The 25,454-nt window shown below is 45.6% G+C and overlaps 1 protein-coding gene across 1 annotated transcript in view; it reads left to right on the top strand.

Moving 5' to 3' along the window:
• DOCK2 (dedicator of cytokinesis 2) overlaps positions 1 to 25,454 on the top strand; it is a 1,209,209-nt gene that overhangs the window by 195,779 nt on the left and 987,976 nt on the right. The window contains exon 8 of the mRNA XM_069763868.1: positions 14,203 to 14,357. Coding sequence (XP_069619969.1) covers positions 14,203 to 14,357 — 155 coding nt within the window. The remainder of the gene's footprint in view (positions 1 to 14,202; positions 14,358 to 25,454) is intronic.

Here is a 25,454-nt window from a genome sequence, read left to right on the forward strand (position 1 = left end):
GGTTCCGGGCCGAGCCTTTGGCTTAGGTGCCTCCTCCTGGGTATCCGAGTTCCGCCAACGCCAGGCGGTCCTTGGTAGTGCTTTTAAGCGCGGGCACCTACAGCTTAGTAACCGGGTTCCAGCACCGTCAGCTGGTCCTCGGTCGTGCCATTGGCTCTTGCACACTGGGGCAACGCATCCGGGTTCCAGCACCGCCAGCTGGTTCTCGGCAGTGTTCTTGTCACAGGTACTCCCTCGTGCCAAGCCTGGTTTCAGCACCGTCAGCTGTTTCCGGGTTGTGTCAACTTCACTGAGACACCTATGCTTGCCTCGTCGTGGTGCGGTCGGGTTAGCCAACTCCAGGGTGCCTCCAGTTTAGGAGCTTCCTATGTGGGCTGCGTGAACTGGTAGTCAAGGCTGGTTCTGTAGTGCCAGTAGGCCCAGCTCCCCCTGTAGGACTGTTGGGGTTCGGTAACTGCGGCTGCCTCGCGGCCTAGCTGTTCTCTCCTCTCCTGTGGACCTTCGGGTCCACCACCTGGTTCCAGCACCGTCAGCTGGTTCCGGGCCGAGCCTTTGGCTTAGGTGCCTCCTCCTGGGTATCCGAGTTCCGCCAACGCCAGGCGGTCCTTGGTAGTGCTTTTAAGCGCGGGCACCTACAGCTTAGTAACCGGGTTCCAGCACCGTCAGCTGGTCCTCGGTCGTGCCATTGGCTCTTGCACACTGGGGCAACGCATCCGGGTTCCAGCACCGCCAGCTGGTTCTCGGCAGTGTTCTTGTCACAGGTACTCCCTCGTGCCAAGCCTGGTTTCAGCACCGTCAGCTGTTTCCGGGTTGTGTCAACTTCACTGAGACACCTATGCTTGCCTCGTCGTGGTGCGGTCGGGTTAGCCAACTCCAGGGTGCCTCCAGTTTAGGAGCTTCCTATGTGGGCTGCGTGAACTGGTAGTCAAGGCTGGTTCTGTAGTGCCAGTAGGCCCAGCTCCCCCTGTAGGACTGTTGGGGTTCGGTAACTGCGGCTGCCTCGCGGCCTAGCTGTTCTCTCCTCTCCTGTGGACCTTCGGGTCCACCACCTGGTTCCAGCACCGTCAGCTGGTTCCGGGCCGAGCCTTTGGCTTAGGTGCCTCCTCCTGGGTATCCGAGTTCCGCCAACGCCAGGCGGTCCTTGGTAGTGCTTTTAAGCGCGGGCACCTACAGCTTAGTAACCGGGTTCCAGCACCGTCAGCTGGTCCTCGGTCGTGCCATTGGCTCTTGCACACTGGGGCAACGCATCCGGGTTCCAGCACCGCCAGCTGGTTCTCGGCAGTGTTTTTGTCACAGGTACTCCCTCGTGCCAAGCCTGGTTTCAGCACCGTCAGCTGTTTCCGGGTTGTGTCAAGCTCACTGAGACACCTATGCTTGCCTCGTCGTGGTGCGGTCGGGTTAGCCAACTCCAGGGTGCCTCCAGTTTAGGAGCTTCCTATGTGGGCTGCGTGAACTGGTAGTCAAGGCTGGTTCTGTAGTGCCAGTAGGCCCAGCTCCCCCTGTAGGACTGTTGGGGTTCGGTAACTGCGGCTGCCTCGCGGCCTAGCTGTTCTCTCCTCTCCTGTGGACCTTCGGGTCCACCACCTGGTTCCAGCACCGTCAGCTGGTTCCGGGCCGAGCCTTTGGCTTAGGTGCCTCCTCCTGGGTATCCGAGTTCCGCCAACGCCAGGCGGTCCTTGGTAGTGCTTTTAAGCGCGGGCACCTACAGCTTAGTAACCGGGTTCCAGCACCGTCAGCTGGTCCTCGGTCGTGCCATTGGCTCTTGCACACTGGGGCAACGCATCCGGGTTCCAGCACCGCCAGCTGGTTCTCGGCAGTGTTCTTGTCACAGGTACTCCCTCGTGCCAAGCCTGGTTTCAGCACCGTCAGCTGTTTCCGGGTTGTGTCAACTTCACTGAGACACCTATGCTTGCCTCGTCGTGGTGCGGTCGGGTTAGCCAACTCCAGGGTGCCTCCAGTTTAGGAGCTTCCTATGTGGGCTGCGTGAACTGGTAGTCAAGGCTGGTTCTGTAGTGCCAGTAGGCCCAGCTCCCCCTGTAGGACTGTTGGGGTTCGGTAACTGCGGCTGCCTCGCGGCCTAGCTGTTCTCTCCTCTCCTGTGGACCTTCGGGTCCACCACCTGGTTCCAGCACCGTCAGCTGGTTCCGGGCCGAGCCTTTGGCTTAGGTGCCTCCTCCTGGGTATCCGAGTTCCGCCAACGCCAGGCGGTCCTTGGTAGTGCTTTTAAGCGCGGGCACCTACAGCTTAGTAACCGGGTTCCAGCACCGTCAGCTGGTCCTCGGTCGTGCCATTGGCTCTTGCACACTGGGGCAACGCATCCGGGTTCCAGCACCGCCAGCTGGTTCTCGGCAGTGTTCTTGTCACAGGTACTCCCTCGTGCCAAGCCTGGTTTCAGCACCGTCAGCTGTTTCCGGGTTGTGTCAACTTCACTGAGACACCTATGCTTGCCTCGTCGTGGTGCGGTCGGGTTAGCCAACTCCAGGGTGCCTCCAGTTTAGGAGCTTCCTATGTGGGCTGCGTGAACTGGTAGTCAAGGCTGGTTCTGTAGTGCCAGTAGGCCCAGCTCCCCCTGTAGGACTGTTGGGGTTCGGTAACTGCGGCTGCCTCGCGGCCTAGCTGTTCTCTCCTCTCCTGTGGACCTTCGGGTCCACCACCTGGTTCCAGCACCGTCAGCTGGTTCCGGGCCGAGCCTTTGGCTTAGGTGCCTCCTCCTGGGTATCCGAGTTCCGCCAACGCCAGGCGGTCCTTGGTAGTGCTTTTAAGCGCGGGCACCTACAGCTTAGTAACCGGGTTCCAGCACCGTCAGCTGGTCCTCGGTCGTGCCATTGGCTCTTGCACACTGGGGCAACGCATCCGGGTTCCAGCACCGCCAGCTGGTTCTCGGCAGTGTTCTTGTCACAGGTACTCCCTCGTGCCAAGCCTGGTTTCAGCACCGTCAGCTGTTTCCGGGTTGTGTCAACTTCACTGAGACACCTATGCTTGCCTCGTCGTGGTGCGGTCGGGTTAGCCAACTCCAGGGTGCCTCCAGTTTAGGAGCTTCCTATGTGGGCTGCGTGAACTGGTAGTCAAGGCTGGTTCTGTAGTGCCAGTAGGCCCAGCTCCCCCTGTAGGACTGTTGGGGTTCGGTAACTGCGGCTGCCTCGCGGCCTAGCTGTTCTCTCCTCTCCTGTGGACCTTCGGGTCCACCACCTGGTTCCAGCACCGTCAGCTGGTTCCGGGCCGAGCCTTTGGCTTAGGTGCCTCCTCCTGGGTATCCGAGTTCCGCCAACGCCAGGCGGTCCTTGGTAGTGCTTTTAAGCGCGGGCACCTACAGCTTAGTAACCGGGTTCCAGCACCGTCAGCTGGTCCTCGGTCGTGCCATTGGCTCTTGCACACTGGGGCAACGCATCCGGGTTCCAGCACCGCCAGCTGGTTCTCGGCAGTGTTCTTGTCACAGGTACTCCCTCGTGCCAAGCCTGGTTTCAGCACCGTCAGCTGTTTCCGGGTTGTGTCAACTTCACTGAGACACCTATGCTTGCCTCGTCGTGGTGCGGTCGGGTTAGCCAACTCCAGGGTGCCTCCAGTTTAGGAGCTTCCTATGTGGGCTGCGTGAACTGGTAGTCAAGGCTGGTTCTGTAGTGCCAGTAGGCCCAGCTCCCCCTGTAGGACTGTTGGGGTTCGGTAACTGCGGCTGCCTCGCGGCCTAGCTGTTCTCTCCTCTCCTGTGGACCTTCGGGTCCACCACCTGGTTCCAGCACCGTCAGCTGGTTCCGGGCCGAGCCTTTGGCTTAGGTGCCTCCTCCTGGGTATCCGAGTTCCGCCAACGCCAGGCGGTCCTTGGTAGTGCTTTTAAGCGCGGGCACCTACAGCTTAGTAACCGGGTTCCAGCACCGTCAGCTGGTCCTCGGTCGTGCCATTGGCTCTTGCACACTGGGGCAACGCATCCGGGTTCCAGCACCGCCAGCTGGTTCTCGGCAGTGTTTTTGTCACAGGTACTCCCTCGTGCCAAGCCTGGTTTCAGCACCGTCAGCTGTTTCCGGGTTGTGTCAAGCTCACTGAGACACCTATGCTTGCCTCGTCGTGGTGCGGTCGGGTTAGCCAACTCCAGGGTGCCTCCAGTTTAGGAGCTTCCTATGTGGGCTGCGTGAACTGGTAGTCAAGGCTGGTTCTGTAGTGCCAGTAGGCCCAGCTCCCCCTGTAGGACTGTTGGGGTTCGGTAACTGCGGCTGCCTCGCGGCCTAGCTGTTCTCTCCTCTCCTGTGGGCCTTCGGGTCCACCACCTGGTTCCAGCACCGTCAGCTGGTTCTCGGCAGTGTCTTTTGCTCTTGTACCTTCTGCTCCCCATCCTGGTTCCAGTACCGTCAGCTGGTTCCGGGCAGAGCCTTTGGCTTAGGTGCCTCCTTCTGGGTATCCAAGTTCCACCAACGTCAGGTGGTCCTTGGTAGTGCTTTCAGGCACGGGTACCTCCTGCTTAGTAACCGGGTTCCAGTAACGTCAGCTGGTCCTCGGTAGTTCCATTGGCTCTTGGACCTTCGGCTACCCATCCGGGTTCCAGTACCGTCAGCTGGTTCTCGGCAGTGTCTTTTGCTCTTGTACCTTCTGCTCCCCATCCTGGTTCCAGTAACGTCAGCTGGTTCCGGGCAGAGCCTTTGGCTTAGGTGCCTCCTTCTGGGTATCCGAGTTCCGTCAACGTCAGGCGGTCCTTGGTAGTGCTTTTTAGCACGGGTACCTCCTGCTTAGTAACCGGGTTCCAGTAACGTCAGCTGGTCCTCGGTAGTTCCATAGGCTCTTGAACCTTCGGGTAGCCATCCGAGTTCCAGTTCCATCAGCTGGTTCTTGGCATTTTCTCAGCCTTCTTGTACCTTCTGCTACATTTCCAAGTTGAAGACCCTAACGTCGACGACCCGGAAGACCACCACGATGACGACGACACGGAAGACCACCCCGATGACGACGACGACGACGGCGGAGATGACGACACTGGAGACGACGACCCTGGAGACGACAACATGGAAGACCGAGAAGCAGAAGAACAAGAGGCTGCAGAACAAAGAGCAGAAGAACATTAAGCATAAGACTTAATATCAGAGCAAAAGATATTATCTAAATTATATGCAGAAGAAGACTAAGCAGTGTATGGGGGTGAGTCCGTTCCTCCTCGTGGTGCCCCTGGATAAAGCCTGATGCTGCAGGCCAAACTGAACGCGGACAAATGTAACTTTTGTGACTGGCAGAACGGAAGGTGTAATCTTCAAACTTTTATAGATAACAACTACGGGAATGCCTGTCACAAATGAGAATATGATGAAGAAGTAGAATAGGAAGAATAATAACAGTGGAATAAAAAGAATATGTAGAATAAGAAGAATAATAATAGTTGAATAAAATGAATATGAAGAATGTAATAAAAAAAAAAAAATAGGTAGAAGATGAAGAAGAAGATGAATAAGGTGAAGAAGTTGATGTCAAAGATGCTGATGATGATGAAGATGAAAGTGTGGGAAAAGAAAAAAAAAAAAGAAAAAAAAGAAGGGGAAGGGCGTGGAATAGTGAAACATCAATATCTGACAAAATAAAAAAAAAATTTACATAGTCAATATCTTTGTCACTCCGAACGTCTTAAAAAAAAACAAAAAACATGCTATTCTATTTGATTGGGATAAACCTCTATGACTTTAATGTCTCCGCCACCTCCCCAAATACATCCGGCATTATTCTTAGTTGTTTTCCTTCATGTAGAATGAACCTACAAGGAAAGAAAGGGTTTATTTTAATTCCGATATTTTGGTCCCATTGACTTGCATTGGGATCGGGTATCGGTATCGGCGATATCCGATATTTTTTGAATATCGGCCGATCCAAACCGATACCGATACTTTCCGATATCGGAAGGTATCGCTCAACACTATTTGTAATATATCCTTTGTTGGCAATGACAGAGGTCAAACGTTTTCTGTAAGTCTTCACAAGGTTGCCACACACTGTTGTTGGTATGTTGGCCCATTCCTCCATGCAGATCTCCTCTAGAGCAGTGATGTTTTTGGCTTTTCGCTTGGCAACACGGACTTTCAACTCCCTCCAAAGGTTTTCTATAGGGTTGAGATCTGGAGACTAGCTAGGCCCATCCAGGACCTTGAAATGCTTCTTACGAAGCCACTCCTTCGTTGCCCTGGCGGTGTGCTTTGGATCATTGTCATGTTGAAAGACCCAGCCACGTTTCATCTTCAATGCCCTTGCTGATGAAAGGAGGTTTGCACTCAAAATCTCACGATACATGGCCCCATTCATTCTTTCATGTACCCGGATCAGTCGTCCTGGCCCCTTTGCAGAGAAACAGCCCCAAAGCATGATGTTTCCACCACCATGCTTTACAGTAGGTATGGTGCTTGATGGATGCAACTCAGTATTCTTTTTCCTCCAAACACGACAAGTTGTGTTTCTACCAAACAGATCCAGTTTGGTTTCATCAGACCATAGGACATTCTCCCAAAACTCCTCTGGATCATCCAAATGCTCTCTAGCAAACTTCAGTCGGGCCCGGACATGTACTGGCTTAAGCAGTGGGACACGTCTGGCACTGCAGGATCTGAGTCCATGGTGGCGTAGTGTGTTACTTATGGTAGGCCTTGTTACATTGGTCCCAGCTCTCTGCAGTTCATTCACTAGGTCCCCCCGCGTGGTTCTGGGATTTTTGCTCACCGTTCTTGTGATCATTCTGACCCCACGGGGTGGGATTTTGTGTGGAGCCCCAGATCGAGGGAGATTATCAGTGGTCTTGTATGTCTTCCATTTTCTAATTATTGCTCCCTCTGTTGATTTCTTCACTCCAAGCTGGTTGGCTATTGCAGATTCAGTCTTCCCAGCCTGGTGCAGGGCTACAATTTTGTTTCTGGTGTCCTTTGACAGCTCTTTGGTCTTCACCATAGTGGAGTTTGGAGTCAGACTGTTTGAGGGTGTGCACAGGTGTCTTTTTATACTGATAACAAGTTTAAACAGGTGCCATTACTACAGGTAATGAGTGGAGGAAAGAGGAGACTCTTAAAGAAGAAGTTACAGGTCTGTGAGAGCCAGAAATCTTGATTGTTTGTTTCTGACCAAATACTTATTTTCCACCATATTATGCAAATAAAATGTTAAAAAAACAGACAATGTGATTTTCTGGATTTTTTATTCTCAGTTTGTCTCCCATAGTTGAGGTCTACCTATGATGTAAATTACAGACGCCTCTCATCTTTTTAAGTGGTGGAACTTGCACTATTGCTGACTGACTAAATACTTTTTTGCCCCACTGTAGTTACTCTTTGTAATTCTCTCCGTGGTGCTGTCATGGATGACCGATAAAGTCTTAGTTACTCATCGGTTAATGGTGTTTTTCGGAGTCCATGACAGCACCCGTACATACTCTCCTGTCTTCTTAATTTCTGGGTGTACACTTCTTCCCTTTTATATAGTCCACTCGTGGTGGATAGTTAAGTTGTAATATTGTTATATATATGAATTATGTTGTTAACCTTGGTGGTCCTCTTGTGCTCTGTAAACCATCTGATGCGTGGGAGAGGTGCCGCCCTTATGTATCTGTAGTTTTCCTGTTCCTGAAGGGCGGATCCCCTCTCTCCATGGTGCTGTCATGGACTCCGAAAAACACCGTTAACCGGCGAGTAAGACTTTCCGCATCATCTGCACCGCTTTTTTTTCACATTGATTTACATTGTACTGTAAATCACAGTGCGGATCTGCAGCGTTTCTGCATGGAAAAATCCGCTGCGGATACGCACTAAATCCGCATTGTGTACACATAGCCTATGGCTGTGTGCACACGTTGCGGATTTTTCACGTTTTTTTCGCTATAAAAACGCATACATAATGCATTCCGCAATTTATGTGCACATGATGCGTTTTTTTCCGCAAAAAAAAAAAGCATCGCGGTAAACTCAGCATGTTCATTAATTTTGCGATTTTTTTTTTTTTTTTTTGCATTTTTCCTGCTATTTAATGCATTGGGAAGCTCCAGAAAAGTGTCAAACGCGCAAAAAATGCATCAAAAATGTGAAAAAAACACATGCGGATTTCTTGCAGAAACTGTCCTATTTTGCTCAGGAAATATCGGCAAGAAATCCTGAACTTGTGCACATAGCCTAAAGCCTCTAAACAAATGGGGAGCAGTAGCAGCAGCAAGTAATAAAGTGCACAGTAAAGTAGAATGGTGCCCCTATAAAAAACAATTAGGCTCACATATAGTCTTTTTAAATCAAAGGAGATGGCAGGAGAAAAAAAAAAGGGGAAGGGGGGGGGGGGGATGGTGGACTTCTTTCTGCCATCTCCTTGGATTTAAAGACTGTGTGTGAGCCACAATTGTTTCTTTATAGGATATACCTACCGATTTACTGTGAGTCACTGGTGTATGTGACATTTAGCAACTAGCCCTTATAGCAGATATAGCTCCAAATTATGAGCATTTCATTGTCTTTAACTCTTTAGGGTATGTGCGCACGTCAGGATTTCTTGCAGAAATTTTCCTGACAAAAACCGGACATTTCTGCCGCATGCGTTTTTACCGCGATTTTACCGCGTTTTTGACTCATTTTTGGTGCGTTTTTGTGCGTTTTTTCCCAAATGCATAGAATTGCGGAAAATCCGCAAAAATAATGAACATGCTCATTTTTTTACCGCAATGCGTTTTTTTCGTGGAAAAAAACGCATCCATGTGCACAAAACATGCAGAATGCATTCTAAATGATAGAATGCATAATGTATGAGTTTTTAATGAGTTTTTATAGCGTTTTTAGCGTGAAAAAACGCGAAAAAACCTGAACGTGTGCACATGGCCTTAGGCTCCTGTTTTATCTATGGATTTATAGGCAGATTTTACTTGCATTTGTGTATTTGGCACTGCATGGCAATATTTGTCAGTTAACCATTTTCCATCATCCCTTCCCCCTCCTTTTTTTTTCTCCTGCCATCTCCTTGGATTAAAGGTACCTTCACACATAACGATATCGTTAACGATATCGTTGCTTTTTGTGACGTAGCAACGATATCGTTAAGGAAATCGTTGTGTGTGACAGCGACCAACGATCAGGCCCCTGCTGGGAGATCGTTGGTCGCTGAACAAAGTCCAGAACTTTATTTCGTCGCTGGATCTCCCGTGGACATCGCTGGATCGGCGTGTGTGACACCGTTCCAGCGATGTCTTCACTGGTAACCAGGGTAAACATCGGGTAACTAAGCGCAGGGCCGCGCTTAGTAACCCGATGTTTACCCTGGTTACCAGCGTAAAAGTAAAAAAAACAAACACTACATACTTACCTACCGCTGTCTGTCCCCGGCGCTGTGCTCTGCACTCCTCCTGTACGGACAGACAGCGGTAGGTAAGTATGTAGTGTTTGTTTTTTTTTACTTTTACGCTGGTAACCAGGGTAAACATCGGGTTACTAAGCGCGGCCCTGCGCTTAGTAACCCGATGTTTACCCTGGTTACCCGGGGACTTCGGGATCGTTGGTCGCTGGAGAGCGGTCTGTGTGACAGCTCTCCAGCGAACAAACAGCGACGCTGCAGCGATCCGGATCGTTGTCGGTATCGCTGCAGCGTCGCTTAATGTGAAGGGGCCTTAAGACTATATGTGAGCCTAATTGTTTTTTTTTATAGGGGCACTTTAAATAACATTCTACTTTACTGTGCACTTTTTACTTGCTGCTGCTGCCCCCTTTTGTTTAGAGGCTTTACTCTGCCCTGTCTTTTTAACTATATTTTTTTATCTTTGTTATGTAATAAAGTATTTCTTTTAATTTTAGTACTGTTTCTTCCTACTTATCTACATGGCACCTACTGTACCATAGTGATTATGTTGATAATGTATTGAAGTGCTCCTTAACCTCTTTCTGACATCGGACGTACTATCCCGTCGAGGTGGGGTGAGCCCCTATGACCACCGACGGGATAGTACGTCCAGCGCGATCGGCGGCGCTCACGGGGGTAGCGCGGCCGATCGCGGCCGGGTGTCAGCTGCCTATCGCCCCCGGCACATTAACCCCTGGCACACCGCGATCAAACATGATCGCGATGTGCCGGCGGTGCAGGGAAGCATCGCGCAGGGAGGGGGCTCCCTGCGGGCTTCCCTGAGCCCCCTGCAGCAACGCGATGTGATCACGTTGCTGCGAAGGTCTTACCTCCCTCCTTGCCTGCTCCAGACCCAGATCCAAGATGGCCACGGATCCGGGTCCTGCAGGGAGGGAGGTGGCTTCACAGAGCCTGCTCAGAGCAGGCACTGTGAAGGCTGTACTGCTCTAAGTGAGATCAGTGATCTGACAGAGTGCTGTGCACACTGTCAGATCACCAATCTGTGATGTCTACCCCTGGGACAAAGTAAAAAAGTAAAAAAAATTTTTTCCAAATGTGTGAAAAAAAAAAAAATATTCCTAAATAATGAAAAAAAAAAAAATTATTCCCATAAATACATTTCTTTATCTAAATAAATAAAAAAACACAATAAAAGTACATATATTTAGTATCGCCGAGTCCGTAACGGCCCGACCTATAAAACTGGCCCACTAGTTAACCCCTTCAGTAAACACCTTAAAAAAAAAAACGAGGCAAAAAACAACGCTTTATTATCATACCGCCGAACAAAAAGTAGAATAACACACGATCAAAAAGACAGATATAAATAACCATGGTACCGCTGAAAGCGTCATCTTGTCCCGCAAAAAACGAGCCACCATACAGCATCAACAGCAAAAAATTAAAAAAGTTATAGTCCTGAGAATAAAGCGATGCAAAAATAATTATTTTTTCTATAAAATAGTTTTTATCGTATAAAAGCACCAAAACATAAAAAAAGATATAAATGAGGTGTCGCTGTAATCGTACTGACCCGAAGAATAAAACTGCTTTATCAATTTTACCAAACGCGGAACGGTATAAACGCCTCCCCCAAAAGAATTTCATGAATAGCTGGTTTTTGGTCATTCTGCCTCACAAAAATCGGAATAAAAAGCAATCAAAAAATGTCACGTGCCCGAAAATGTTACCAATAAAAACGTCAACTCGTCCCGCAAAAAACAAGACCTCACATGACTCTGTGGACCAAAATATGGAAAAATTATAGCTCTCAAAATGTGGTAACGAAAAAAATATTTTTTGCAACAAAAAGCGTCTTTCAGTGTGTGACGGCTGCCAATAATAAAAATCCGCTAAAAAACCCACTATAAAAGTAAATCAAACCCCCCTTCATCACCCCCTTAGTTAGGGAAAAATTAAAAAAATGTATTTATTTCCATTTTCCCATTAGGGTTAGGGTTAGGGCTAGGGTTAGGGCTATGGTTAGGGTTAGGGTTAGGGCTAGGGTTAGGGCTAGGGTTAGGGTTAGGGTTAGGGTTAGGGTTAGGGCTAGGGTTAGGGTTAGGGCTAGGGTTAGGGCTAGGGTTAGGGCTAGGGCTACAGTTTGGGTTGGGGCTAAAGTTAGGGTTAGGGTTGGGGCTAAAGTTACAGTTAGGGTTTAGATTACATTTACAGTTGGGAATAGGGTTGGGATTAGGGTTAGGGGTGTGTCAGGGTTAGAGGTGTGGTTAGGGTTACCGTTGGAATTAGGGTTAGGGGTGTGTTTGGATTAGGGTTTCAGTTATAATTGGGGGGTTTCCACTGTTTAGGCACATCAGGGGCTCTCCAAACGCGACATGGCGTCCAATCTCAATTCCAGCCAATTCTGCGTTGAAAAAGTAAAACAGTGCTTCTTCCCTTCCGAGCTCTCCCGTGTGCCCAAACAGGGGTTTACCCCAACATATGGGGTATCAGCGTACTCAGGACAAATAGGACAACAACTTTTGGGTCCAATTTCTCCTGTTACCCTTGGGAAAATACAAAACTGGGGGCTAAAAAATAATTTTTGTGGGAAAAAAAAGATTTTTTATTTTTACGGCTCTGCGTTATAAACTGTAGTGAAACACTTGGGGGTTCAAAGTTCTCACAACACATCTAGATAAGTTCCCTGGGGGGTCTAATTTCCAATATGGGGACACTTGTGGGGGGGTTTCTACTGTTTAGGTACATTAGGGGCTCTGCAAATGCAGTGTGACACCTGCAGTCCATTCCATCTAAGTCTGCATTCCAAATGGAGCTCCTTCCCTTCCGAGCCCTCCCATGCACCCAAACAGTGGTTCCCCCCACATATGGGGTATCAGCGCACTCAGGACAAATTGGACAACAAATATTGGGGTCCAATTTCTCCTGTTACACTCGGGAAAATACAAAACTGGGGGATAAAAAATAATTTTTGTGGGAAAAAAATTTTGTTTTATTTTTACGGCTCTCCATTATAAACTTCTGTAAAGCCGTTGGTGGGTCAAAGCGCTCACCACACATCTAGATAAGTTCCTTAGGGGGTCTACTTTCCAAAATGGTGTCACTTGTGGGGGGTTTCTACTGTTTAGGTACATTAGGGGCTCTGCAAATGCAACATGGCGTCCCATCTCAATTCCTGTCAATTTTGCATTGAAAAGTCAAACGGCGCTCCTTCCTTTCCGAGCTCTCCCATCCGCCCAAACAGTGGTTTACCCCCACATATTGGGTATCAGCGTACTCAGGACAAATTGTACAACAACTTTTGGGGTCCAATTTTTTCTCTTACCCTTGGGAAAATAAAAAATTGTGGGCGAAAAGATAATTTTTGTGAAAAAATATGATTTTTTATTTTTACGGTTCTACATTATAAACTTCTGTGAAGCACTTGGTGGGTCAAAGTGCTCACCACACCTCTAGATAAGTTCCTTAGGGGGTCTACTTTCCAAAATGGTGTCACTTGTGGGGTGTTTCAATGTTTTGGCACATCAGGGGCTCTCCAAACGAAACATGGCGTTCCATTTCAATTCCAGTCAATTTTGCATTGAAAAGTCAAATGGCGCTCCTTCGCTTCCGAGCTGTGCCATGCGCCCAAACAGTGGTTTACCCCCACATGTGGGGTATTGGCGTACTCAGGACAAATTGTACAACAATTTTTGGGGTCCATTTTCTCCTGTTACCCTTGGTAAAATAAAACAAATTGGAGCTGAATTAAATTTTTTGTGAAAAAAAGTTAAATGTTCATTTTTATTTAAACATTCAAAAAATTCCTGTGAACCACCAGAAGGGTTAATATACTTCTTGAATATGGTTTTGAGCACCTTGAGGGGTGTAGTTTTTAGAATGGTGTCACACTTGGGTATTTTCTATCATATAGACCCCTCAAAATGACTTCAAATGAGATGTGGTCCCTAAAAAAAAATGGTTTTGTAGAAATGAGAAATTGCTGGTCAACTTTTCACCCTTATAACTCCCTAACAAAAAAAAATTTTGGTTCCAAAATTGTGCTGATGTAAAGTAGACATGTGGGAAATGTTACTTATTAAGTATTTTGTGTGACATATCTCTGTGATTTAATTGCATAAAAATTCAAATTTGGAAAATTGCGAAATTTTCATAATTTTCGCCAAATTTCCGTTTTTTTCACAAATAAACGCAGGTACTATCAAAGAATTTTTACCATTGTCATGAAGTACAATATGTCACGAGAAAACAGTGTCAGAATCACTGGGATCCGTTGAAGCGTTCCAGAGTTATAAGCTCATAAAGTGGTCAGAATTGTAAAAATTGGCCCGGTCATTAACGTGCAAACCACCCTTGGGGGTAAAGGGGTTTACTGCCTTCTAATTAGGACAATGGGAATAAGTACAGTGTAGCAAGCAGAATTTAATCTGTCAATAGTTTATTTAAAGATTGTCTAGTCTTTTTGAATACAGCACAAAGAACAACAAAGTTATGTTTTTGTTTTCTAGTAACTTTGTTAACCTTCTGTATATGTATGTTAGTGGTATCTGAGATGTCTTTATTATCTGTTGAAAACAATTGTCACTATGTTGGAGCATGATAGACACCAATATCAGTCAATAGAGCACCACTGAGCACCGATTTGGGGCAATTGTCTATATAAATAGAAGCTGTATTGCACATAGCAGCTAACCTGGTTTCTTCTGTGGGAGATTAGAAAAGTTTTGTGCTGATTGGGTTCCTCTAGAGAGCTTCCATATTTCCATATGTTAGCATTGTTTAGGCCCCAGTTATCTTAGTTTCACAACATGGTATTAAATGAGTGTGAAATAACAAAAACCTCTCACCTGTTAGTTTTGTCATTTAGCATGCTATATTTTTTTACATATTTTAAAACATTTATTTTATTAATGTCTTGTTTTTCAGACGAAAGATCAAAATGACTTAGTTATGCATGGTCGAACAAGTTCTTCACCCACGCACAGTCTTTATGTCTTTGTACGGAACTTTGTCTGCAGAATAGGGGAAGATGCAGAACTTTTTATGTCATTGTACGACCCTGAGAAACAAATAATTATAAGGTAGGAAATTTCTTATATTTTGTATTCTGCAGCAGAAAGTACAACAAAAAAAGAAACATATAGGGCTCCATTTATATGTTCTCGTTTCAGAGACGCACTCTGTCCTTTTTTCCCAGATAGAATATGCACTCATTATAGTCTTTGGACATGTTTACATGCAAATATTTTTTTCTGAGGCGTGGTTGGGATTACCATTTTTTGTGTTTTATTGCTGTCAGTTAATGTTTTACAGATATGTGAAGATTTGATATGTATTATTTTTAATACAAGATAAATGGCTGCCACATTAAGGATGGTAATGGGCAAATGGACCAAAGAAAAGGATGAACACTAGACAAAAGCAGTAATCCAAATTGATCCATTTTCTTGTATGCAAAAAATGGACTTGTGGAGGTCCAACATAGTTTAGCTGAATTTGCAAAAAAAAAAGTATTTACTGAAGAAAATATTGGTTGCCATTTTGCAAGTGTTTGCAGTGCGTCTTGTTTCACACAGCCAAATTATTACTAAATTACTGACATATAGATGAACAGGCCTATAGAAATGCCATAGAAGATAGGTTCAACCTTTCAAAATAGTATGTTCAGAAATAAAAAAAAAATGTAAAAATATTCCTTTGGAAAATAAACCTGGGACCTGTATGCCAAAAAAAATTAAGCAAAAGTTTACAATATGGAAAATGACGTGACACATTTTCCGCTTTGTATGTTTGCTACAGAATGCTTTTCTTTTAATAAATTTATTAAGCACTACTCAGCATTTTCAGCTTGACTGTTTTGTCTGCACGTTGACTCTACTGTTTTTCTTTCTCTGTTCCATAATATCTAGTTGCTTCAGACAAGTTTATTTTAACAATATCTTTTCAGTGCTCTGTAGGTTTTTTATGCTTCCAGAATATCAATTATGTCATCAAGACCTGATAGTTAAGGTTCGATTCACAATAATTCAGTCTGGAACAACAGGCTATACTTAAGCTTCAATCGATACTCAAAATTGCTGCTCATCTAAGATTCCTTTTTATGACTTGACTTGTTCCTGACTTCATACTCCTGTCTGCTCCTTCCCTGAATTTTTGTCAGTTTGACAAAAAATTTTGTCTACTGATTTGCTGTTGCACTACTCACTAACTTAAGTCAGCTGTTGCTCATGGAGCTCTTCCCATGATTATTCTACACATTCAACTATTTTCTGCCGGCTTAAAAAATCATGATTCTTGGTAGCAAATTGCTCTCAGTAAACAGGATAACAGGATATGTGCTTGTGAGAACATGACATTCTACATGCACAGAACATATTAACAATCACTCTGTGCACAGAGAAATGTGGTCCTCCTGAGTGAATAGGCCATATAGGACACTGAATGACTTGCATATAGCTGATCGGTGGTCATTTACATGTTATAACAACGCTGCTGCTGAGATTACTAAAAGCTAACTTAGTAGTGAAAGTACCCGCAGCCACCTCATCACTAGTCAGTCAATTGCTTAAAGTGACTCTGTCACCTGAATTTGGAGGGAACAATCTTCATCCATAGGGGCGGGGTTTTTGGGTGTTTGATTCACCCTTTCCTTACCCGCTGGCTGCAATATTGGATTGAAGTTCATTCTCTGTCCTCCGTAGTACATGCCTGCACAAGGCAATCTTACATTGCACAGGCGTGTACTATGGAGGACAGAGAATGAACTTCAATCCAATATTGCATCCAGCATGCAGCCAGCGGGTAAGGAAAGGGTGAATCAAACACCCGAAAACCCCGCCCCTATGGATGAAAATTGTTCCCTCCAAATTCAGGTGACAGAGTCCCTTTAATTGGCCTGACAATTGGAGGCAGCGGAGTTGCGTTCCCTGACAAATTGGTGACAGTGGTGAGTTCTGCGTGACCCCCTCTGGTGTCATCTTGGACAAATTGATGGTGGTTGTTGGATCGTGAGCCCCCTGGTTGGTCTGTGACAAACTGGTCGCAAGTGGTGGGATCTCACAGAGCATTAGCGATTTTGAGTGCGCAATCATTCCTGTCACTAAAAACTTGCATGGTTCCTGTAAGGATTTTTTCTGAGTTTTGTGGTTTGGACTTGGTGTTTATACTTGTTACAATACTGTACGCTTAGCAATTACACCCATCTCCCTCTATTGTTTTTCTGTTCCATCTTTTATTTAGCTAGAGACTGCTAAGATGACAGATGTTTATAAAAAGCATGAGAAAGCTGTGCTGATCCATTTATCTGTGAAAAGAGAATTAGGCACAAGTTGCCGAAAATAAGCAATGCTCACTGGTTGACACTTCAATATGCCTCCTTAGGATCTCTGTGGGGTGGTGCATTCTCATAGATAACTTCAATGTAAAACAAAAGAAATTGAAAGAATAGGAGCACTCACCCAGATCCTTCTTGATGTGCAATTTTATTCCATGGTAAAAGGTGTCATCAAACTATATTACAGTGCAGAGTGCAGGTGGCGGGAGAGCTAAGCTGTAGCTCCCCTGCCACCTACACTCCACACCTTAATATGGTAAGAGGTCATGCTTTACCATGGAATAACAATGCAAATCAAGAAGGATCTGGGTGAGTGCTCCAATTCTTTCAATTTCTTATGATTTAACTTCGTCCATTTATCCATTTGTGTGAGAAGCGAGGTCTCAATGGGTCAGACAAGACCAAAGATATGTTGCTCTATGCCTTGGAGGAGGATAATGCCCAGCAGCAACATGATGTTGTCACAAGAGCCCAGGACCAGTGGAGCATCGGGATACCCAGTTGAGGATCTGGTTCCAGAACCATCTGACTCAGGAGGGGCAATCAGCAACCATAGCTCCCAGAGAGGAATGTACTCTTGCTTGCCACTCATTATGCAGAAATTGGGAGGATGTAACCCTAAATTGCAGATGCAGCATGTGCTACAAGAATGCAACAGAGTGTGAGTGTGCAGAGCAACAGGCTGAGAGAACTGAGCATCAAGCTGATTGAGGGCAACAGCTGGCATTAATCTGACTCCAGAAGGTGCATTCTAACCCACTGAACAGTGAGTCCATTAATATTAAAACCTTATCAGGATTCTATCTAGCTAACTGACAAGTTCACATGCAGCACTATCTGGAGCAACTTCTCTGCACTGTGACACTGAGAAAATGATGCCAACAAAACAAGATGTGTTTTCGGCAGTCAAGAACAGAGGACCTCGTGTCACTATGCTGTGGATGGTTTCTGCGCCCCGATTGGCTGCTGGAATCAACACACGTAAAGTTAAAGGGAAAAAAAAAAAAAAGAAGAGCAAAGCACTCCTCTAACCTCTTGACACCTCTCCCCTCAAACACGTCACCCCATCCCCCCCACTCATCATACAGCACCACTATCCTAGTCAAAGTAATAACAAAAGCTTTAGTGGGAACGCAATACTTTACCGAACTGTGACCGACTTTTGCTAACTTTGAGTAAATATGCTGATGAAACCGAACATGAATCTGAATGTGCTACATTAGTGCTGAATGTGAGATTGGCTTACGTTTTCCGAAAAAGTTTGCTTATCTCTATTTAGGAATCTTGTCATATTTCCTTATCAAGGCCTGTTTGATTCCCTTGAGAACATGATGGTAATTTTGAGGTAGAGATATGAACACCTCCAGAGATTTGCTTCACCCTTGTCCATGAGAGGAAAATGCTCAAGATGGGGCTTACAAGGATGACTCAACTCACGTTAGCTGCCAATTTTGCAAAAAATAACTCAGTAGAAGCAAAAATTGCTAAAATTTTGACAACTACATGCATGAACCACCACAACATAACTAACATGCTTTAGTTTGGGAATCTCACTGTGCTAGAGTGCAGATGAGCGGGTCTCGCCAACCACCGGCCGTCCTATCAACCGCATCTTCTTTTTCCTCCTCCATCACAGTGGCAAGTGTTTTCACACAGGTCTTCTTCAGCCAGAGAACCTCCACTTTTTACCCCTACAGTCTTGGTGAGTACAAACCTGTCAGCTGTTATGGAAGTCGAGATGCCTGATGTTTTTATTTTACTGAGCACATCACTTCTTTCCCAATCCACCCTAACGTCTACCTGCACCCATGGCAGGCTCCAGGTTTTTGAGGGCCCCGGGCGAGTCTGTGCCCCCCCCCATTTAACACATACCACTATCATGATGCACAGATACAGCAGAGAAATATAGGTATAGTACAATGCCAGATTTCACTTCTTACATGAGTGATAGCTATTGTAAATTCTACAATACTATACAGCAGAGGGGCTTTATATCATATATATATATATTATAAGTCAACCCCTTATATGCCAATTATGTGAGAGTGATACACGATCCTTGCATTGCATAACCCAAAACATCCGTATTTCTATGCAGCCGCACACTTCTGTCCAAAGAATGGGCGGCTATGCAGGGTGAAGTGATGTGAGGCTCTCGCAAGTGGAACTCCGAGTCCGACCTAATATATTGTAATGATTGGTCACTTAGTCACTTACTTGTCCACATATGTGTTGTGGAAAATAAGTCCTGATAGTGCCGTTTCTGCACTGTGTCAATCTTGGAGTAGGTGACATGTAGATCCTGTGCTTTAGCAAATGGCTAACTCTGATGATCTAAGGTCCACAGGTCTCAGGGTATCAGATGTAATATTAGAGGCAAATCAACATTATAGAATACTTTTGGGTTTTCTTTGGCTGGAAGCCGTAATCTTCTACATTAACAGAAATAAACACTTGAAATAGATCACTATGTTTATAATGACTATATAATATGGAGTTTAATTTTTTGTATTGAGGAACTGAAATAAATTAACTTTGATATTCTAATTTTGAGAGCAGCACCTGTATGCATACAACTTGATGAATAGGCAGCATTTTGTTTAGTATAATACACCCCATAGTCCTCCATATATTATAATGTTCACCACAGTCCTCCATATGTTATAATACACTCCTCGGTCCTCCATATAGTATAATACACTCCTCAGTCCCCTATAGAGTATAATACACTCCTCTGTCCTCAATATAGTATAATACACTTCTCATAGTGCTCCATATAGTATAATGCACCACCATAGTCATCCATGTAGTACAATTCACTTCCCATAGTATAATGCACCTAATAGTTATTATTATTATTTATTATTATAGCGCCATTTATTTTAAGGCGCTTTACATGTGAGGAGGGGTATACATAATAAAACAGGTACAATAGTCTTGAACAATACAAGTCACAACTGGTACAGGAGGAAAGAGGACCCTGCCCGCGAGGGCTAGTTCTAAATATAGTATAATGTATTCCCCATAGTCCTCGATACAGTTTAATGCAGCCCACATATAGTATAATGCTGCCACCCCACAGAATAAATTGTAGCCCCCTGAGTATAATGCAACCCCCTAGAGAATATAATGCAGCCCCCTCATAGAGTATAATGCAGCCCCCATAGAATATAATGTAGCCCCCTCATAGAGTATGATGCAATCACCCCTCATAGAATATAATACATTTAATACATAGAATACATTTAATACATAGAATATAATACAGCCTACCTCCCCATAGAATATAATGTAGCTCCATAAGAGTATGATGCAATCCTCCCTTATAGAATGTAATACAGCCCCCCATAGAATGTAATACAGCCCCCGTATAATGTAATGTAACACAGCCCCCCATTTAATGTAATGTAATACAGCTCCCCCAAAGAATGTAATACAGCCGCCCATAGAATGTAATACAGCCGCCCATAGAATATAATGTAGCCGCCCCGATAAGAGCCTCTCAATCCAGTTATCACTCATTGTTAGATTTAAAAAAAAACCACACACACACCCACACAATCCTCACCTCTCCTCGTGCCCCGCACTACGGTGCTCCAGGCTCTGCTCCGGTCTCAGTGGCTGCAGTCTGCCCAGCACACAGCAGGTACACAATGGTATGATGTCATCGTGCACCCACAGTGTCAGAGGGGAATGATGGGTGCATTTCACCACTACCAACTGGGAGAGAAAATATGGGCATGGGAATTACATCTCACTGACTGGGTACGAAGTGTATCTGGTGGCTGTCGGGGCAGGTGGTCAAGGGCTGCGTCACAAGTCTTTGAATCTCCAAGACTTGCATGACTAGCCTCTGTATTTAACAGTTTCTCTACTGCTTCTGCCTCCTCCACCTCCTATAGGGCCTCCACCTGTCTTCAGCCTCTCCCTTAATCAGACACACGTTCCAACAGTGCAAATAGTATCCACTCACCTCCGCACAGCACAGTCATGGCTCAGCGCAATTGGACAATATTCAAATTAATATGCCTTGGAAATCACAGTCTCATAGCTCAAGAGTTGTGGACAGCTATCCAGGCAGAGTTAAAGCAATGGCTGTCTCCACTGAATCGGGAGCCAGGAAAGGCTGTGTGCAAAAATAGTGCAAATCTGGTGGCAGTCCTATGCCGGAGCAACCTCAGACGTGCTGTGCATGGCTTATGCCCTCAACCTGGTGGTGGAGCAATTTATCTGTCACTTTCCCGCCTGGATGCACTGCTGCAGAAAGCACCCTGCAGGTCATTGACTTGCATTGCTACAGAGGTCTTTCAGCTGACCAGTTGTTTGATTTGCAATGTTCCGACTCTGCGGAATTCCACTCTGCACATGTTGCAGTGGCTGTGGCAGCAGCAACGAGACCTGGTGCAGTTTGTCCTTTTGCATAGCCTGGGCTAACGCAGCACAGATGTGTATGCTTGCGGAGTGGGCACAGATGAAGAGCCTCTGAACCCTTCTGCAAAATTCTGAAATGGCTATTAAGAATGGTTAACGCTGATGGTGCCATCATCAGCATCACTATTCTGGTCACCTACATGCTGGAGCACACTTTGAATAGTTTGCATGAGGAGGTGATGGTCGCAGAGGAAGAGATGAAAGCAGAGTAGGATACTGAAGGGATAACAATATCTTAAATTTCAGGAATGTCGTCTCACAGGCAGGTGCCATGGGAGGGTGGCTTACAATGATTGAGTGGGGCTCATGGTATCAGACCAACTGTTAGATAAGGTGCAGGATGAGGTGATGGATGCTGAATAGTCAGGAGATGAAGAGGATAATGATCCATTCTCTGTTGTCTGTGGTTGATGGGAGGGGATGGAGGAAGCAACCTGGTGTGTTGGTGGCAGGGTAACACTCATGTACTTGGACCTCATACAAGCGCTCAACACACGAGTGCCATCTTGCTTCACTATCTTCGACATAATGCCCATGTTCTTAGGGTTAAAAATAGTGATAATTACTGGGTTTTCACTGTTTTAGATCCATGGTACAAGTGTAAATTTAGCCAGATGCTTCCCCCCTGGAAAAGTACATGCGCATGCTGGAATATTGAAACACTCTTGTAGACAATCTTAAGAAGGGTTTTCCCTAAGACAGCAATGAGACACACAGTGTGCACCCCTGTTCTAGATGTCCAACTCTGGGAACGCCAAGGTGTCAAAAATATTAGCAGCAGCAGGGTAAGTAGCATAAGCAATTTCTGAGAGTCATTTCACATGTCTTATTAGACCAGCCCATGCACCAGCAGAACCGATTACAAGTCTACAACTGGAGAGGATGGTGCAGGAGTATCTGGAGCTCAATATAAGTTGGGGTTTGGACCCTTTTGCATTTTGGTCTTCAAAAATGTAAGAGTGGCCTGAACTCGCCTGTCCTGCCTTGGAGGTTTTGTCATACCTGGCAGCCAGTGCTTTCTCAAAACATGTCTTCATCACTGCTGGTAGTGTCCTGTTGGATAAGCACACTTGTGTGGTGTCTTTTGTGCCTGCTGTTACTACTGCTGGTTACAATTTTTTTTAAACGTTTATACTACGTAGAAATTGATGCCACTTTAGTGGTGTGTGACAATTATTTTTTGAAATATTGAGTATTCAAGTTGGGTCTCCATTTGATGAGTTGCCTGTGTAAGTAGGGCTCCTGGACAAGCTTACTTTGTGCTAACAACCTGTGTTAATCTCTTTACATTTTTCTACCAATAGTAGTGTATGAAACTGATGGGAGAGCCAAGGGCAAAGAGGGTTGCCTTCATCATCAGAGGCGTTATCCCTTTAAGGACAAGGACTCCTTGGGCAAAAAGCCCCGAAGGTAGACGCGGCAGTAGCGTCCACATCCAGAAAATCCTTACTTCCAGTGGAGGATTCTGGTTCCTTACAGGACCCACTGGATCACAAAGCCAACTCTCTGTTAAAATGGGCATGGGAATCATGTACAGGGGCATTTAAACTGGCTATATCAGCTACATGTACGGCAAGGTCCATGTTAGTCTGGCTTAATGACCTAGTGGAAGGTCTAAAAGGTGGCCTCTCCAGAGATAAGTTGATCTCTTCTTTACCCCTAATCAGAGGCGCTACGGCATTTTTGACAGACTCATCTGCTGACTCTATCCGGTTAGCTGCCAAATCAGCAAGCCTAACTACCACGGCACGTCGGGCCCTTTGGCTAAAGGGTTGGAAAGGAGACGCCCAAACAAAATCAAAACTATGTGGCCTTCCATGCCAGGGTGAGTACCTGTTTGGTACAAAACTAGATGAAATCCTGGCCAAAGCAGGTGAAAGGAAAAAGGTGTTCCCTAATAACTATTTTCCATCTTATAGAAGAGCATTCCGGAAGCCCATTTTTAATAAGAGAAAGGATTTTAGAAACCAGGACCGCTGGGCCAATAAAGACACCAAACAGAAAGGTTCTTTTTTCGGAAAACGCCCATTTAAAATGGAAGACAAACCATGTTACGACAGATCTACCAGTGGGTGGTAGATTGTCTTTTTTTCTCCACACAATGACGCAAAGTAACCTCCAACTCTTGGGCAACTAGCCTCATAACTTTAGGCCTAAAATTAAGATTTGCCCGAGTCCCTCCGGACTCATACCTGTTGACTTCTTTAAAGTCTCAATCTCAACAACAATTTTTGGAGCAGGAAATAATAAATCTCCTATCCAAAAAGGTATTAGTGGAAGTTCCGCTTCATCAGAAGGGAAAGGGCTTTTACTCCCCTTTATTTTTGGTTCAAAAACCAGGTGGATCATATAGAACTATAATAAATCCTAAAAAAATGAATATCTTTTTAGAGAACCAAACCTTCAAGATGGAGTCGATCAGATCCACTGTAAAACTTCTGTTCCCTGGGTGCTTCATGGCAGTCCTTGACTTAAAAGATGCGCATTACCATCTACCAATTTATATTGAACATCAGCAGTATCTGCGTGTGGCAATCATGATGAAGGGGCAAATACGTCATTTTCAATATGCAGCAATGCCCTTTGGACTGTCAATAGCTCCCAGAGTCTTTACCAAATTAATTTCAGAAGTGATGTCATACTTAAGATTAAAGGATACCCTCATAGTTCCATACTTAGATGACCTTCTAGTGGTAGGAAACTCCCCTTCACAATGTGAACAGCGAATATCTAATACGATCTCATCCCTACAGGAAATGGGGTGGTTGATTAACTGGAAAAAATCCAGATGGTCTCCAACAACCAGTCAAACATTCTTGGGTCTTATCTTAGACTCTGAATGTGAGAGGTGTTTCCTTCCAGAATCCAAACAGTTAACAATAAAAAAGTACAATCAGTAATTAATAACCCTGTAATCTCCCTTAGAGAAGGTATGTCCCTTCTAGGTTCCTTTACATCATGCATTCCGGCTGTCCCAAGGGCTCAATTCCATACTAGACGGTTGCAGTACACAATATTACAGGAAGAAGGGAAATTACAAGGCCATTTAGGTAGCCGTCTAAACCTTCCATTAAATGTAATCGAGTCCCTGTCCTGGTGGTTAGAGCTGAATCACCTTGTAGGTGGGGTCCCCTGGATAATTAAACCTTCAAAAACAATTTTTACCGACGCCAGTCCTACTAGTTGGGGGGCACATCTAGAAGACCAGATAGTTCAAGGGCAATGGTCTATTAGTGAGTCAAACGATTCATTTAATGAAAGGGAACTAAAAGCAGTCTATCATGCCATATGTAAATAACTTCCTCAGTAAAGGTACCGTCACACTTAACGATATCGTTAACGATATCATTGCTTTTTGTGACGTAGCAACGATATCGTTAAGGAAATCGTTATGTGTGACAGCGACCAACGATCAGGCCCCTGCTGGGAGATCGTTGGTCGCTGAAGAAAGTCCAGAACTTTATTTCGTCGCTGGATCTCCCGCTGACATCGCTGGATCGGCGTGTGTGACACTGATCCAGCGATGTCTTCACTGGTAACCAGGGTAAACATCGGGTAACTAAGCGCAGGGCCGCGCTTAGTAACCCGATGTTTACCCTGGTTACCAGCGTAAAAGTAAAAAAAAAAAAAACTTACCTACCGCTGTCTGTCCCCGGCGCTCAGCTTCTCTGCACTCCTCCTGCACTGGCTGTGAGCACAGCGGCCGGAAAGCAGAGCGGTGACGTCACCGCTCTGCTTTCCGGCTGACCGACGATCACAGTCAGTGCAGAGGAGTGCAGAGAAGCACAGCGCCGGGGACAGACAGCGGTAGGTAAGTATGAAGTGTTTTTTTTTTTTACTTTTACGATGGTAACCAGGGTAAACATCGGGTTACTAAGCGCGGCCCTGCGCTTAGTTACCCGATGTTTACCCTGGTTACCGGGGACCTCGGGATCGTTGGTCGCTGGAGAGCTGTCTGTGCGACAGCTCTCCAGCGACCAAACAGCGACGCTGCAGCGATCGACATCGTTGTCGGTATCGCTGCAGCGTCGCTTAGTGTGACGGTACCTTTACACAGAACTCACACAAGAATACTATCAGACAACATGACATCTGTCGCATACGCAAGTCATCAAAGAGGAATGAGATCAAGAGCTCTCATGTCTATAACTGATGACATCCTATCTATAGCCGAGATGCATCTTCTATCTTTGTCAGCACTGCATGTCAGAAGAGTGAACAATTCAAAGGCAGATTTCCTCAGCCGTCACACTCTCCATCAAGGAGAGTGGGTACTCAGTCATCGTATCTTCACAATGATAACCAAGAAATGGGGTACTCCTGAGATAGACCTTTTTTGCAACAAGAAACAACAGACAAGTCAAAAAGTTTGCTTCATTATTCCTGTCCGACAACCCCAATATCCTCGATGCTC

The sequence above is a fragment of the Ranitomeya imitator genome, chromosome 4 (genome assembly GCF_032444005.1).
Source record: "Ranitomeya imitator isolate aRanImi1 chromosome 4, aRanImi1.pri, whole genome shotgun sequence".
Taxonomy (NCBI): domain Eukaryota; kingdom Metazoa; phylum Chordata; class Amphibia; order Anura; family Dendrobatidae; genus Ranitomeya; species Ranitomeya imitator.